At 60.7% G+C, this 12,700-nt stretch overlaps 2 protein-coding genes across 5 annotated transcripts; one reads left to right on the forward strand and one right to left on the reverse strand.

Moving 5' to 3' along the window:
• Positions 1-639: 639 nt before the first annotated feature.
• ANAPC11 (anaphase promoting complex subunit 11) lies at positions 640-6,752 on the reverse strand. Of its 4 annotated transcripts, none has more exons than XM_058703274.1 (3): positions 6,616-6,752; positions 5,589-5,708; positions 640-895 (listed from the first exon to the last, which is right to left on the reverse strand). In XM_058703274.1, exons 2-3 carry the CDS (start codon positions 5,695-5,697, stop codon positions 750-752), a joined length of 255 nt encoding a protein of 84 aa, XP_058559257.1. In that variant the 5' UTR covers positions 5,698-5,708; positions 6,616-6,752; the 3' UTR covers positions 640-749. The 4 variants fall into 4 exon arrangements, with proteins under 4 accessions (XP_058559257.1, XP_058559261.1, XP_058559259.1 ...); XM_058703278.1 differs by lacking the exon at positions 6,616-6,752 and adding an exon at positions 6,185-6,526; XM_058703276.1 differs by lacking the exon at positions 6,616-6,752 and adding an exon at positions 6,048-6,178.
• On the forward strand, positions 6,747-10,691 carry ALYREF (Aly/REF export factor). Its single transcript, XM_058703273.1, has 6 exons — positions 6,747-7,141; positions 7,589-7,720; positions 9,169-9,316; positions 9,927-9,990; positions 10,074-10,251; positions 10,337-10,691. Exons 1-6 carry the CDS (start codon positions 6,905-6,907, stop codon positions 10,349-10,351), a joined length of 774 nt encoding a protein of 257 aa, XP_058559256.1. The 5' UTR covers positions 6,747-6,904; the 3' UTR covers positions 10,352-10,691.
• The last annotated feature ends 2,009 nt before the right edge of the window (positions 10,692-12,700 follow it).

The raw sequence follows: 12,700 nt of genomic DNA on the forward strand, positions 1-12,700 counted from the left end.
AGAGACATGCAGCCCACAGCAGGCTCTGTCCAGAAGCGGTCAAGACTCCCAGGGCTGGGACACAGTCCCCAGGGCCCCCCACCTCCGTCCCCAGCAGCTGTGGATTAACAGAGGTGTCCAAAGGAGCTTCCCAAAGGCTGTCCTTCTTCAAACAGAGGATCTCAGACACCCAGGGACACAGATACCCTTGACGTGACCTACACTGGGTAGGTCACAGCCCCGACGAGCTGGCCTCCAACAGGATCACTGGCACCTACTCAGGTACAGCGTTTCAGGAGGGACCGTGGGCAGCTGTGCAGTCAGAGGCCCACAAACTAGTCTGTGGGGTGGCTGGCAGCTTCGAGCAGGTGAGGGGCCAGATGACAGGCCACAGGCCTCCACTCCACCGTTCTTTTGCCCCCCCCCCCCCCCCGCTGGCACACAACGCGCACCCCAGGGCCTTTGCACCACCAGGCCTTTCAAGACCCCAGTCACTCTTGCCCCAGGCTCTTCTGGCTGATCCTGCACTCCCTCTCCTCCCGGGGTGGTGACTCAGGGCCTGGGTGGCATCATCCAGATGTTTATTCATGAGTTTTCCTATCAAGGCACGCCCAGCGGGGCTGCAGCAGCGCCGAGCAAACAGGAGGCCTCCAGCAAGGCTCAGGCAATTCAATGAGTTTTATTTATTGGATAAAAGCGTCAACGCGTGATGAAAAACAAACGCAGCTCCAGTCCTCGTGCCAACGCTGTCACAGCCCAGAGGGGCCGTGTCACTCCTTGAACTTCCATTCCTGGCGGCACATGGGGCAGTGCTGCTGCACCTGCTGTGCGTTGAGCCACTTGAGGATGCAGTGCATGTGGAAGCAGTGGGAGCACTGGCCCCACACCAGGGGACAGTCGTCGCCCGGCACCTTGCCTGCGGGAGGGACAAGAGGACCGTGCGCGTCACGTGGGGCGGGGGGGCCGGCTAGGGACGTCAGGCAGCCGTGGCAGCCCCGGGGGAGGGGGGGGGGGGGGGCCTGTGTCCCGAGCCTGTCACACGCTGGGTTTCAGGAAAGCCCGAAATCGGGAGCGTTAACGCACCTCTGCGGTGCGCCCCCCACGGGAATCACCCTCCCCTCCCCTGCGGGGGCTCAGTTCCAGGGAGCGCTCTGGCCCAGCCCGCAGACCATCTACGGACGCGCCACAGTTCTGCCACATAGCCTGCCACAGGAGATCACAGCGGGAACGCGTCTAGGTTACCCGTCCCCCCAGCCCCCAGAGCCACCCATCTGAGGAGTGAGCTGTTTCTCCCGATCAAGAGAAGAGCTGGGGCCTTGGGACTGGGACAGAGGTTCCTCTCCCAGGCGGCAGCGACCCAGTGCAGGAAGGGGGGGTGGGGGGGACCCTGTGGCATTTACCGCCCTGCCTGTCAGCAGCTGGGAGTGAGCACAGTGCTGCCACCCACCCCTTTTTCGTTTCTGGTCCGAAAGGGCCCCGCCTCCGAGGCCAGGTGCGAGCCGCTGGCTTTTGCCGCAACAAGCCACCTCCATCTACCTTCACCGAGAGGACGTCCACACTGCCCCACATCAGGACAAAAACGGGTCCCTCTGATTTCCCAGAATCAAGAAAATCCCATCACACAGCTGGTGCCAACAGAGGAGGACGACCTCCGCAGGCCCGGGTCGAGGTCCCCCCGCCCCCCCCAGGCCTTGAGAGCTGTGGCCTCTTATCCCCACCCCTCCTGGGGTGGCCGTCCCCCCACCTCACTGCCCTGGGGGTCCTCTACGTGTACCGAATGCCATGTCCACGTGTCACTGGTGCACAAACGCAGGGGACCAGACGGACACACTGGGGCCAGGACACACAAGACATCCTGTCGTGGCAACAGCTGTTTCCACGCATATCCTAAACGCAAGTCTGGGGGCTCTCTGAGCACGGACCCCGCCTCTGGACTCCTGTGACCACGGCCCTTCCTCCCGCCACCAGAGGTGCTCGACCCTGCAAACTCACAGCACTCCCACCGGGCTCTGTTCCCGCGGACCCGGGGCTGGGGGCCCGGCGGTGCTCTGTGGCCTCCCTGTCACCCCCCCTGGCGGACAGGAGGCCAGGGCACACGGTGTATCAGGGCGGCGGCCACTTGCGGAGCAGTAGCCCAGCCAGGCAGCTGGTGTGGGTGCCGGGCCAGGAACCTTCCAGGTCTACTGTCAGCATCAGCTCCCGTCCCTGCGCAGCCCCCGCCCCACGGTGGCGCGTGCACCCCACCAAGTCAGAAAAGAGCCACCGCTATGCCTTTTTCACCTGTTTGGGGCAAAAACTCCTTTTTATAACAAAACATCACTCCCTTTCTGAAATTTTCATGACAAAACCAGAAAATCATACCCTTAGCAAGTATGGAATTACTGAACTCGCTCTGCCCCCCCAGGCACGGGAGGGATGGGTGCTGGGGGGTGAGCAGGACCCTGTGCCAGGAGCCCATGTGGTATGACACCTGATGGAGACTACATCCCACCCCACCCCCACCCCTAAGGCCTTCCCAAGCCCAGCAGAACTCAGCTTGGAATCACCCCTACGAAATTAGAGTCGCTTTGGAAAAGAGGATCCAAGACAGTGGGCAGGAGCTAGCTCTCTGGGGGGTGGGGGAGAACTGGCCACGCTGCCCACGCGAGGCAGGGCTAGGGCAGGAGCCGCTTCCAGAACTCCGTACCGTCCCCACGGCCAGGCAGCCCGCTTCAGGCTCTGACGGGCACCTGAGCACAAGGTCGGTGACTCACCCAAGGGCTGGCTGGTGTCCTCTGTAATGAAAAGCCCCCGCAAGGAGACCTTTACTCCCAAAGCCCTCAGGGACAGGGAGTGATTGAAGACAGCCTCGGTCACCCTGGGTTCTTCACAAGAGCTCAATTTTGGCAAGAGAAACCCCGCCTCACTTAATCTGTACAAAGAGCACCAGAGGCTTGTCAAACACTCTGCACGTTACAACCGGCTCTCACACTTAACCTCGAGTCTGAACACCAGACTCTAGATCCCCGACTCTGGGGCGCCTGGGGGGCTCAGTCGTTTGGGCTGCTTGGGTCACGGTCTCAGGATTTGTGGGTTCTTTTTTTTTTTTTTAATTTTTTTTTCAACGTTTTTTATTTATTTTCGGGACAGTGAGAGACAGAGCATGAACGGGGGAGGGGCAGAGAGAGAGGGAGACACAGAATCGGAAACAGGCTCCAGGCTCCGAGCCGTCAGCCCAGAGCCTGACGCGGGGCTCGAACTCACGGACCGCGAGATCGTGACCTGGCTGAAGTCGGACGCTTAACCGACTGCGCCACCCAGGCGCCCCAGGATTTGTGGGTTCTACGCCCCACGTCGGGCTCTGCGCTGCCTGCTTAGGATTCTCTCCGTCTGCCCCTCCCTTGCTCGTGTGCGCTCTCGCTCTCGCTCTCAAAATAAATAAACTTTAAATCCCCTACTCTCTGCAGCAACAGACCCACTTCCACAAAACTTGAGCACCCCCTTAAACGCAGAGATGCCCGGCTACAGGCCCAGTGGAACCTGCCCTCTGTGGGCTGTGTGGGAGTGCCACCTGTCAGACACAGGCTCACTCTGCCACACCCAGTCGAGGGCAATGTTCCAGACTTTTCTTTTCAGAAGCTAACAGTCTGTTGCTTAGGAGGAAGCTGCGAACGCGTGCCCCTCCAGGCTCCCGTAGCCCTTTAAGAATGATTGAAATAAGGGCACCTGGGTGGCTCAGGTGGGTAGGTGTCTGACTTCAGCTCAGGTGGTCATCTTGCGGTTTGTGAGTTCAAGCCCCCCGTCGGGCTCTGTGCTGACAGCTCAGAGCCTGGAGCCTGCTTCCCGCTTCCCATTCTGTGTCTCCCTCTCTCTCTGCCCCTCCCCTGCTTACACTCTGTCTCTCTCTCTCTCTCAAAAATAAATATTTTTAAAAAATCAATAAAAAAAAAAACACCACAGAGAAGAAATCTGATAAAACCTGGCAGCGGACATGGTGTGAAAAACATGGCTTTGCTAAAGGATCAGCTGCCTCGGAAAGGTTAAGAGAACGGGGGAACAGGGGCTTGTTGTAGATTCAACAGCCAAGGCACAGCAAAGCAAGGAAGCACTCACTGATCCTGCTCACACCATCAAGGACAGAGACGACGACAGACAGCAGGAAAAATCTGAGCAAGGACTAAGCACAGGGGTAACGCTAAGGACTTATCACCACATCTGACGCGACAGCACTGCCGGTAAAAAACCCAAGTCACAGCTAGAGACTCTGCAGGAGTCCAGTGAAATATCCTATTTATCTGTTACCGTAACACACTTGAAAACCCTGAGGCAAACATGGAAACTTTCCTCAGGCATTGTTATCCTACATCCCGGATGCATCCTGGATGCAGGGAAGGGGTATCCTTACAATATTCCACTTTTTGTTCGTTTGAGAATCTTTAAAGACTTTTTTTTTTTTTTTAACATTTATTTATTTTTGAGACAGAGAGAGACAGAGCATGAATGGGGGAGGGGCAGAGAGAGAGGGAGACACAGAATCCAAAGCAGGCTCCAGGCTCTGAGCCATCAGCCCAGAGCCCGATGCGGGGCTCGAACTCACGGACCGCGAGATCATGACCTGAGCCGAAGTCGGAAGCTTAACCGACTGAGCCACCCAGGTGCCCCTCTTTAAAGACTTTTAACACATCTTTGTACCCCGTGTATTTTTGTTTTTTTAAACATTTTTTTTTAACGTTTATTTTTGAGACAGAGAGAGACAGAGCATGAACGGGGGAGGGTCAGAGAGAGGGAGACACAGAATCTGAAACAGGCTCCAGGCTCTGAGCTATCAGCACAGAGCCTGACGCGGGGCTCGAACCCACGGACCGCGAGATCATGACCCGAGCTGAAGTCGGCCGCTTAACCGACTGAGCCACCCAGGCGCCCCTTAAACATTATTTAAGTAGGGGAGCCTGGGTGGCTCAGTCGGTTAAGCATCTGACTTCAGCTCTGGTTGTGATCTCCTGGTTCATAAGCTGGAGCTCCGAGTCGGCCCTCGTCGGCCCTCATCGGGCTCTCGGGCTCTCTGCCGTCAGTGCGGGGCCTGCTTGGGAATCCTCTGCCCCCCTCTCTCCCTGCCCCTCCCCTGCTTGCTCGTGCACATGCGCACGCATGCACATGCTGTGTCCCTCTCAAAAATAAATATTTTTAAAGTTTACTTATTTTGAGAAAGAGAATACATGAGCAGGTGAGGGGCAGAGAGAGAGAGAGAGATCGAGAATCCCAAGCAGGCTCCAAGCTGAGAATTCGGAGCCCAACTTGGGACTCCAACTCATGAACCGTGATGTCACGACCTGAGCCCAAATCAAGAGTCAGACTCTTAACTGACCGAGCCACCCAGGCGCCCCCTTGCCGCACGTATTTCATAGCTGAGTTTGATCACAATAAAAGGCTACAACCCTTTTTCTTACAAAACTTTTGATGGGGTCTCTATACAAACATGTGACCAAACCACTTGGTTTTCTTCTGCCAACTTTTCTTCTTGAGGACAGGGCCCCCAAAACCCAGGCACTCTGTGCAGGTTATTTCCGGGAGACGCCAAGACCAGGCCAGCAGGCAAAGCTCAAGAGGGAGGGAACAAGGGGGACACTCACAGTCCGGGCAGCAGCCATTAAAGGCCATCCGACAGATGCCACAGTTCTCGTCGTTGGCCACCCAGAGCCAAGTGGCCACGCCATTCCAGCACTTAATCTTCACCTTCATGGCCGTGGAGCCTGCGAGCAGAGGAAAGAGATCCGCTGGCTACATTCAGCCTGCTCAGCTACAGCATCTAGGCCCCCAGGGATCAAGAGGATCAGGAACCGATGCCCAGGCTGAGAAATCCAGAGGGGTGAGCACAAATCTGTCTACAAGGTGGCAGGGGCAGGACCGGGACCTCCTTGGGAGGACCAAGCGCCCCAAGAGCTAGGCTCCCTACATCTTCAGAGCAGCCGCAGTCTACCCTGCGTCCACCAAAGGGTGCATGGGCGTTCAACAATATTTGCAAAAACGTGCCATACAGTGCTTTTCAAAGGCATAAGACTAACTTGGGGTTAACAAATGAAGACCCAGACCCGGCTAACGAGGAGGTCATGCCAGGGAACAACCACTCAGCCCGCGGTCCCGGTCGCGGGCTGCTCGGTCGCCAGCTAGGCAAGCTGCGTGCCGCCTCCTCCCCCCGCCGCCGCCGCCACCGCCACCAAAAGGGGACCTGGTTGCTGGCTAGGGGGATGCGGGCCGGGACCCGGGGCTCAGGCTCGGTGAGAAGGTGGGGCGCGGAGAAGGACGCAGAGGCGGACGTGGGAGACGGTGGGGCGCGGGGAGAGGGAAACGCGCGGGAAAAGGGTGAGGGAGCAGAAAAGGAGGAACGCGGGTTGAGAGCGCGGGGAAGGGATGGGGGTCGAGCGCGGAGACAGGGCGCAGGGAAGCGGTAGGAGCAGGTAGAAGGTGTGAGGCGCGGCGAAGGGGTGCGGGGCAGGAGTGCGGGGGCGGGGAGAAGCCGCGCGGAAGAGGCGGGAGCGCGGGGAGAGGGTGTGGGAGGGGTGAAAGGTGCGGGTTCAAGGCTCGGAGTGGGGAGGGGCGGGGGAGGGGCGGCGCGCCAGGCCCGCCCCAACGGCCGCGCTCCGCCCCGCGCTGTCGCACCTCCGCCGGCCTAACCGCGCGCTGCCCCGCCCGCCTTCCGTTGGCAGCGCCCGCGCGGGAAGGTATAAAAACGACCGCGGCCACTGCCCGGCACCTCACAGCTGCGCCCGCCGAACTCGCGCCTCGGCGCGCACGCGCCGCCCCGCCCCCGCAGCCCGCCCACAGCCCGCCCGCAGCCAATCCCCGGCCTCTCCGAGGACTCGGCACCGGAAGACACCGCGCGGCCCCGGAAGTGACGCCCCGGCGTGCTGACGCGCGGGCTCGAGCCAAGGCCGATTCCGCGCCCGCCATGGCCGACAAAATGGACATGTCTCTGGACGACATCATTAAGCTGAACCGGAGCCAGCGAGGCGGCCGCGGCGGAGGCCGGGGCCGCGGCAGGGCCGGCTCCCAGGGCGGCCGCGGCGGCGGGGCGCAGGCCGCCGCGCGAGTGAACCGAGGCGGCGGGCCCATCCGGAACCGGCCGGCCATCGCTCGAGGCGCGGCGGGCGGCGGCGGCAGGAACCGGCCGGCGCCCTACAGCAGGGTGAGTGCGGAGGCGGCGGGCCTCGGTGGGGAGCGGGCCGGCGGGGCGGCGCGCGGCGGGGAGGGCTGCAGGCCGCGCCGGGCCGGTGGGCGCGGGCGCCGACCGGGCGGGGAGGCCGCGCGCCGGCCGGGCCCGGGAGGCGGAGACCCTCCCGGCCTTTGTCTCGGCCGGGCGCCGGGCCTCGTGGCGGCGGGGCCGAGGGGGCGTTGGGCGCGGCCGCGCCGGCGGCGGGAAGTTAGTTGGAGGGAACCGAGGAGCCGCGGGGCCCGGGGCTCCCGGGGGCTCGGCTGCGGCCTGACGCGGCGTGGGCGGGAAGGGCAGGGCCGCGGGTCCGTGTGCGTTTCCCTCCGGGCCCCGAGTGTCGTGCCCGGACCGTGAGGGCGAAGGAGAGTCCTGGAGAGCCGCTCACGGGTCTGGGTCCGTTCTTGTGTTTTCTTTCCCCTTCAGCCGAAACAACTTCCTGACAAGTGGCAACACGACCTTTTCGACAGCGGTTTCGGGGGCGGCGCAGGCGTCGAGACGGGTGGGAAACTGCTGGTGTCAAATCTGGATTTTGGAGTATCGGACGCTGATATTCAGGTAAGGGACGGGAGCTTCTTGGCGCGCAGTTGACCCCTCACCGACTCGGTCCTGTTCGGGACGTGGTCTTGAATCTTCTCCACCGTAGACCAGTGAGCCCTCCCCGGCCCCCCGCGAGGAGCTGCGGGGTCGCAGAGCAGAGGTCACACTAGTCGCCAGCCCCACAAGTAGGCCGGTGTGTTGGAAGACAGGCCCCCAGCCCGGCGTGAGGAGCTGCCGCCCTTCTAAGACGTTCTGTCAGTGAGGATCCCCTGCCACAGCTCCCAGCCAGGCCGGAGAGGTGGCTCTCCCATGTTTCTCGCGTTACCGACTCAGCCGGGATGTTTCTTTGGTTTCTTTTGCATTTATTTTAGCTATTTGTTGGGAGGAGAAGACCTTTTTTCATGGAAACAGGTAGACAAAACGGGCACAGGATGGTGCCGGGCAGCTTTCCTGCTCCATTTGCCTTGAGCTGCAAGCTCCGTGTCTGTCTCGCGGAACTTGCGCTCCGGCTTCCCCCACCCGTCTTTGTAGTGACACGGTTTCAAACCCATCCTTGTTTGAAGCTGTGTTTTCTTTCGTTTGTTTTCTTTTTCCTTTTTTTCTTTTTGATTGAATTCCAAAGGCGCATAAACTTATTTTCTGGTTAAGTAAAGATACCTTGAGGATCGGTCCCAGAGATGGCTGGGTCAGGGTGCTGGGCCTTCCTGGGTTCAATTTCCCAGAGCCCCACTGTTTGTTTGACTACCATGGGAGGACAGAGCAAGGCCGGTGAGCACTCACGGTGTCTCAACACTTTTTTTAAGGTGGTTTCTGGCATCCACTGGAAACCGCTTTTGGTGAACTCCACTTCCCGCTGTGTGCCTGCGGCCGGAGTAGCCCCACACTCTGGGTTCCCTCTCCAACTCCCAGCCTGCCTGAGGTCAGGGCAGTTTCCATGGCAGCGCTTGACTTCAGCCTTTGCGGCAGGCTTGAGTAGGAGGAGAGGGAAAGGTGAGCCAGAAATCTGCCCTGGGGGAGGGGCTGGGTCAGGGCTCCCGCATCAACGAACGGGCCCTGTGAGCTGGTCCACATGACGGATAGCGTCCCTTGCTCTGTGATCTTGGCCTTTGCTGTTTCTTGGTACAGTCCTTGGGTGTGTTGGAAATTTTCCTCTGTTGAAGAAGATAGCGACTTAATCTCGTGCCCTTCACTGGTGGGCTTTGCGGTCCTTTACCTGCCTCCTGGTACCGGTGTCAGGTCCCCACGCTGGCAGGAGCCCTCAGGCCCAGCTGCTCCCGGAAGTTGCTGTCCCGTCCGCCCCTCCCTTCCCCCCCAGTTTGCACTGCCCTGCCCCCATACGTGTCTGCCTCCCAGGGAAAGACCCCCCCCCCCCCCCCGGCCCCCCAGAAGTTCACACTCCCAGGGACGGCCCTGGGCCCCCAGGAAGGGGAGCCGCTTTGCTAACGGCTGCACTTTCCGGCCCCCAGGAGCTCTTCGCTGAGTTCGGAACTCTGAAGAAGGCGGCCGTACACTACGATCGCTCAGGGCGCAGTTTAGGAACAGCTGATGTGCACTTTGAACGGAAGGCAGATGCCCTGAAGGCGATGAAGCAGTACAACGGCGTCCCCCTGGATGGTGCGTCCGAGGTTGGACCCAGGATGCTAGAGGGGCCGCATCTAGTTGTGGAGTCTGGGGCTGGCAGCTGTCCGTGCAGGAATGTGGCTTACCCCTGTGGCTGAGGACACTTTGCATTCGCCCCTTTGTCTCTCTCTTCCATTCTGCCACCTCTCATGCTGCCCCACACATCCGGACCAACCTCTTGTGAACCCCCATCCAGCAAGCTACATCCCTCCCCTCCTTCAGCTCCTTCCGGAAGATTCACTTCTGTGAAGCCTTCTCAGAACCGCCATAGTACACCTCTGAGTGCGGGGCTGTAGTCGTAAAGACAAAGGTACCGGTCCTTCTTCCGTCAGGTCACCCACACCTTTCCACCCACGAGCACCCCGGACACCTGAGCAGACACCCACCTGACCTGGACTCAGAAGGAGCGAGGAGGTCCTGGCGGGCTGGTCATCGGCACCGCCTCGCCCTCCTACCGGTGTCACTCGGCCGCTCCCCTTGCGGGCAGCATCTGAGACACACGGCCCCTTTCCAGCGCTTGCATGGAGCCCGGGGTGCGGTGCCCCCGCGGGTGCGCCTCAGAGCCCTCTAACTGGAGCGCGCCCTCTTGTGTGCTTTGCCACAGGCCGCCCCATGAACATTCAGCTCGTCACGTCACAGATTGACACACAGCGGAGACCCGCACAGAGGTGAGTTGGGGGCCTGTGGCACGTGGCCGCTCGTCCCACGGGCCTGTGCAGGTCACGTGAGTGAGGTCCGTTTTCCTTGCCAGCGTAAACAGAGGCGGGATGACCAGAAACCGCGGTTCCGGAGGCTTCGGGGGCGGTGGCGGCACCCGGAGAGGCGCTCGCGGAGGAAGCCGGGGCAGGGGCAGAGGCACCGGCAGGAGTTCGAAGCAGCAGCTCTCCGCCGAGGAGTTGGACGCCCAGCTGGACGCTTATAACGCCAGAGTAAGGCCCGGGGCCCGGGGGGCGGGGCCGCAGACTGCCTGGTGGGGGGGGGCTCCTTGGAGTGAGAAGTTTCTGTGTGTTTCAGATGGACACCAGTTAAACAGACCGGCAGATCCTCGAGCGGAGCAGGACCCGGACGTCCCCTCGGTGCTCCCTGGCGGGAGGGGGGTGGAGGACCGGGGCTGTGCAGCCAATGACGGATTTGTTTCTTTTATGTTTTAAAATAGGATTTAAAAACTCATGTAAAGGTTTTTTGTTCTTTTTTCTTTTTTTTTTTCTTTTTTTTTTCTTTTTTTTTTTCTTTTTTTTTTTTTTAAATTCTGAAACAGACCTGTTTTGTACCGAGTTATTTTTGGGATAAATTTTACCGGTTGCTGTTGTGGAGAAGGTGGCGTTTTCACCTTTGCCATAATAAAATAGAAACGTGTGTAGAACTGGAACCATTTGATTTGTCCCGCTGTCGGAGTCCTTGCTTGGGCTGGAACTTTGGTGTCACGACCGGATGAGAGCGTGTGGGGAACAGTCCCACGGACACCTGGAGTCCTGGCACAGCCGCCAGAGTCCGTGCTCCAGGCGGGTGCTGGGCGGGAGGACCTGGGAGCAGCCGCCTCTGCCACCTGCACCGGACGTCAGGGGCGGACTGCGGGCCCCACGCTGTTGCCAGACTTCACGTGCCCCGGCTGGGCCGTTCCCTTCCTTCTGGTGCTCTGGTTCTCAGAAGCCTGGGTTCAGCGGCGACTGCAGCATGATCCCTTCGTGGCTTTCTCTGTCTTTTATGTTAAGGGACGAGCCAGAAAGCGTTCTCACAAGAGGACCGGGATGTGCCTGGTGAGATAGCTTGGGGAGCTGTGGCAGGGTCCAGTTTGACGTGCAGAGAACCGGAGGGACCAGAAGAACAGGTGCCCCATTTGGACCCCCCTCTGGGACAGAACGGAGCAAGCTGGTGACGTCACTGGTCTCTACTCCCTATACCTTGCGGCTCGGAAGAGGCCCGGGTCCCAGTGGGAGGCAGGGCATGGAGACCTGTCTGGAGTCTTCAGGATTTTCCACCTTCCTCTCTGGCGCCTGTGGCTGACCCGGTTCCGCCCCAAAGCCAGTGCGACCCGAGGGCCCTGGCTCTGCGGCCGTGGAGAAGAGACCCGGATGAGCCGTGGGGAGCACAGCCCTAGAGCTGTCCCCGAGCCTCACAGTGGGGACAGGGAGGAGGGGGCAGTTGCAACAGGAAGACTGGCCGGAGCACAGCCCGTGGCTCAGGTCGACCTCCACGCTCGGGACAGTGCTCCAGAGTCCTGAGAAAGGAGCGTGTACAGGAGCGGCCCTTTCGCTGTCGGTTCTAGCTGTTGCTCCGGCCTGTGTCATACTGGGGACTGGGCAGAAGAGTGACTCACCTGGCCGGCTCAGCCCTGGCGGAGCCCAGCGTAGCAGGGGAGAGGACCGGCCCGTGCCCGGCCCTGGTGTTGTGTCTGGGAGGCCTGGGCGTGATGGAGGTCGGAGCGTCCAGGTGCAGTGGGGCAGTGTCCCTGGGAGGTGGTGCCAGGCTAAGGTGGTGGGCCACCTGAAGAGAACACCTGGTGGAGGTGGAGGGAGGCCCAGGCCAGAGGCCACAAGCATGGAACTGACGGCCACTGAGATGGGGAGGGCGGGGTGGTGGCCCAGAGGCATCAGAGCAGTGGCCGAGGGTGCCGTGGTGCAGAGAAAGGCCCGGGAGAAAAGCAGGGGAAGGGTCCGCTCCGTGTTGGATCCGGGAGGGGAGCAGAGACCCCGGACACGGTCGGGCCTGGAGCTGGGACCCCATGGGTGCTTGGAGTTGGACGTCGTCAATTTGGCAAGCTGTTGACACATGGACACTAGCAAGGCCGCGGCCGGTGGCGTGGCCCAGGAAGGGCTGGAGGTGACAGGAGATGCAAGAGGGGGTGACGTCACGGGCTGGGGAGGCCACTGAGGGGGAGGAGGACTAAATAAGGAGACCGGAGACGTTGCAGGTGAGTCCGGTGGGGGGCGGCTGGCCAGAGTCCTGAGCCGGAAGAAGCCTCCGACGCTTTCCCTGGGGACATTTCATTTCAAGGGCTGGGGGACCCTGTCACTGTGTCTGTCGGGAAGCTCTTGAGAGGAAAATCGGGGGGCGGGGGGCTGTCGCGTTTGCAGGACAGCATCCGTGATCCGAGGCAAACCAGGCATCTGGCCACCTAAGGGACAGTGCCAGGTGTCCCTACACTGGCCAGCACTTTCGTCCCCCAAAGTACCAATCGAATGAGAGAAAGCCAAAGTGACACTTAGCGGTCTTACATGTCCCTCCTGCACTGCGCCCAGACGCCGAACTGCGATTGGCCAGCGCCTGTCAACAGCCGACCAGATGGATCAGGCCACCCCCTCAGCCCAGACCCGACGCCGGGTAGCCCTCTTCCTGGCCCTCGGTCTGCACGGAAGCTCAGTGGTGCGTCCAGAAGCG

Source organism: Neofelis nebulosa, chromosome 16 (assembly GCF_028018385.1).
Source record: "Neofelis nebulosa isolate mNeoNeb1 chromosome 16, mNeoNeb1.pri, whole genome shotgun sequence".
Taxonomy (NCBI): domain Eukaryota; kingdom Metazoa; phylum Chordata; class Mammalia; order Carnivora; family Felidae; genus Neofelis; species Neofelis nebulosa.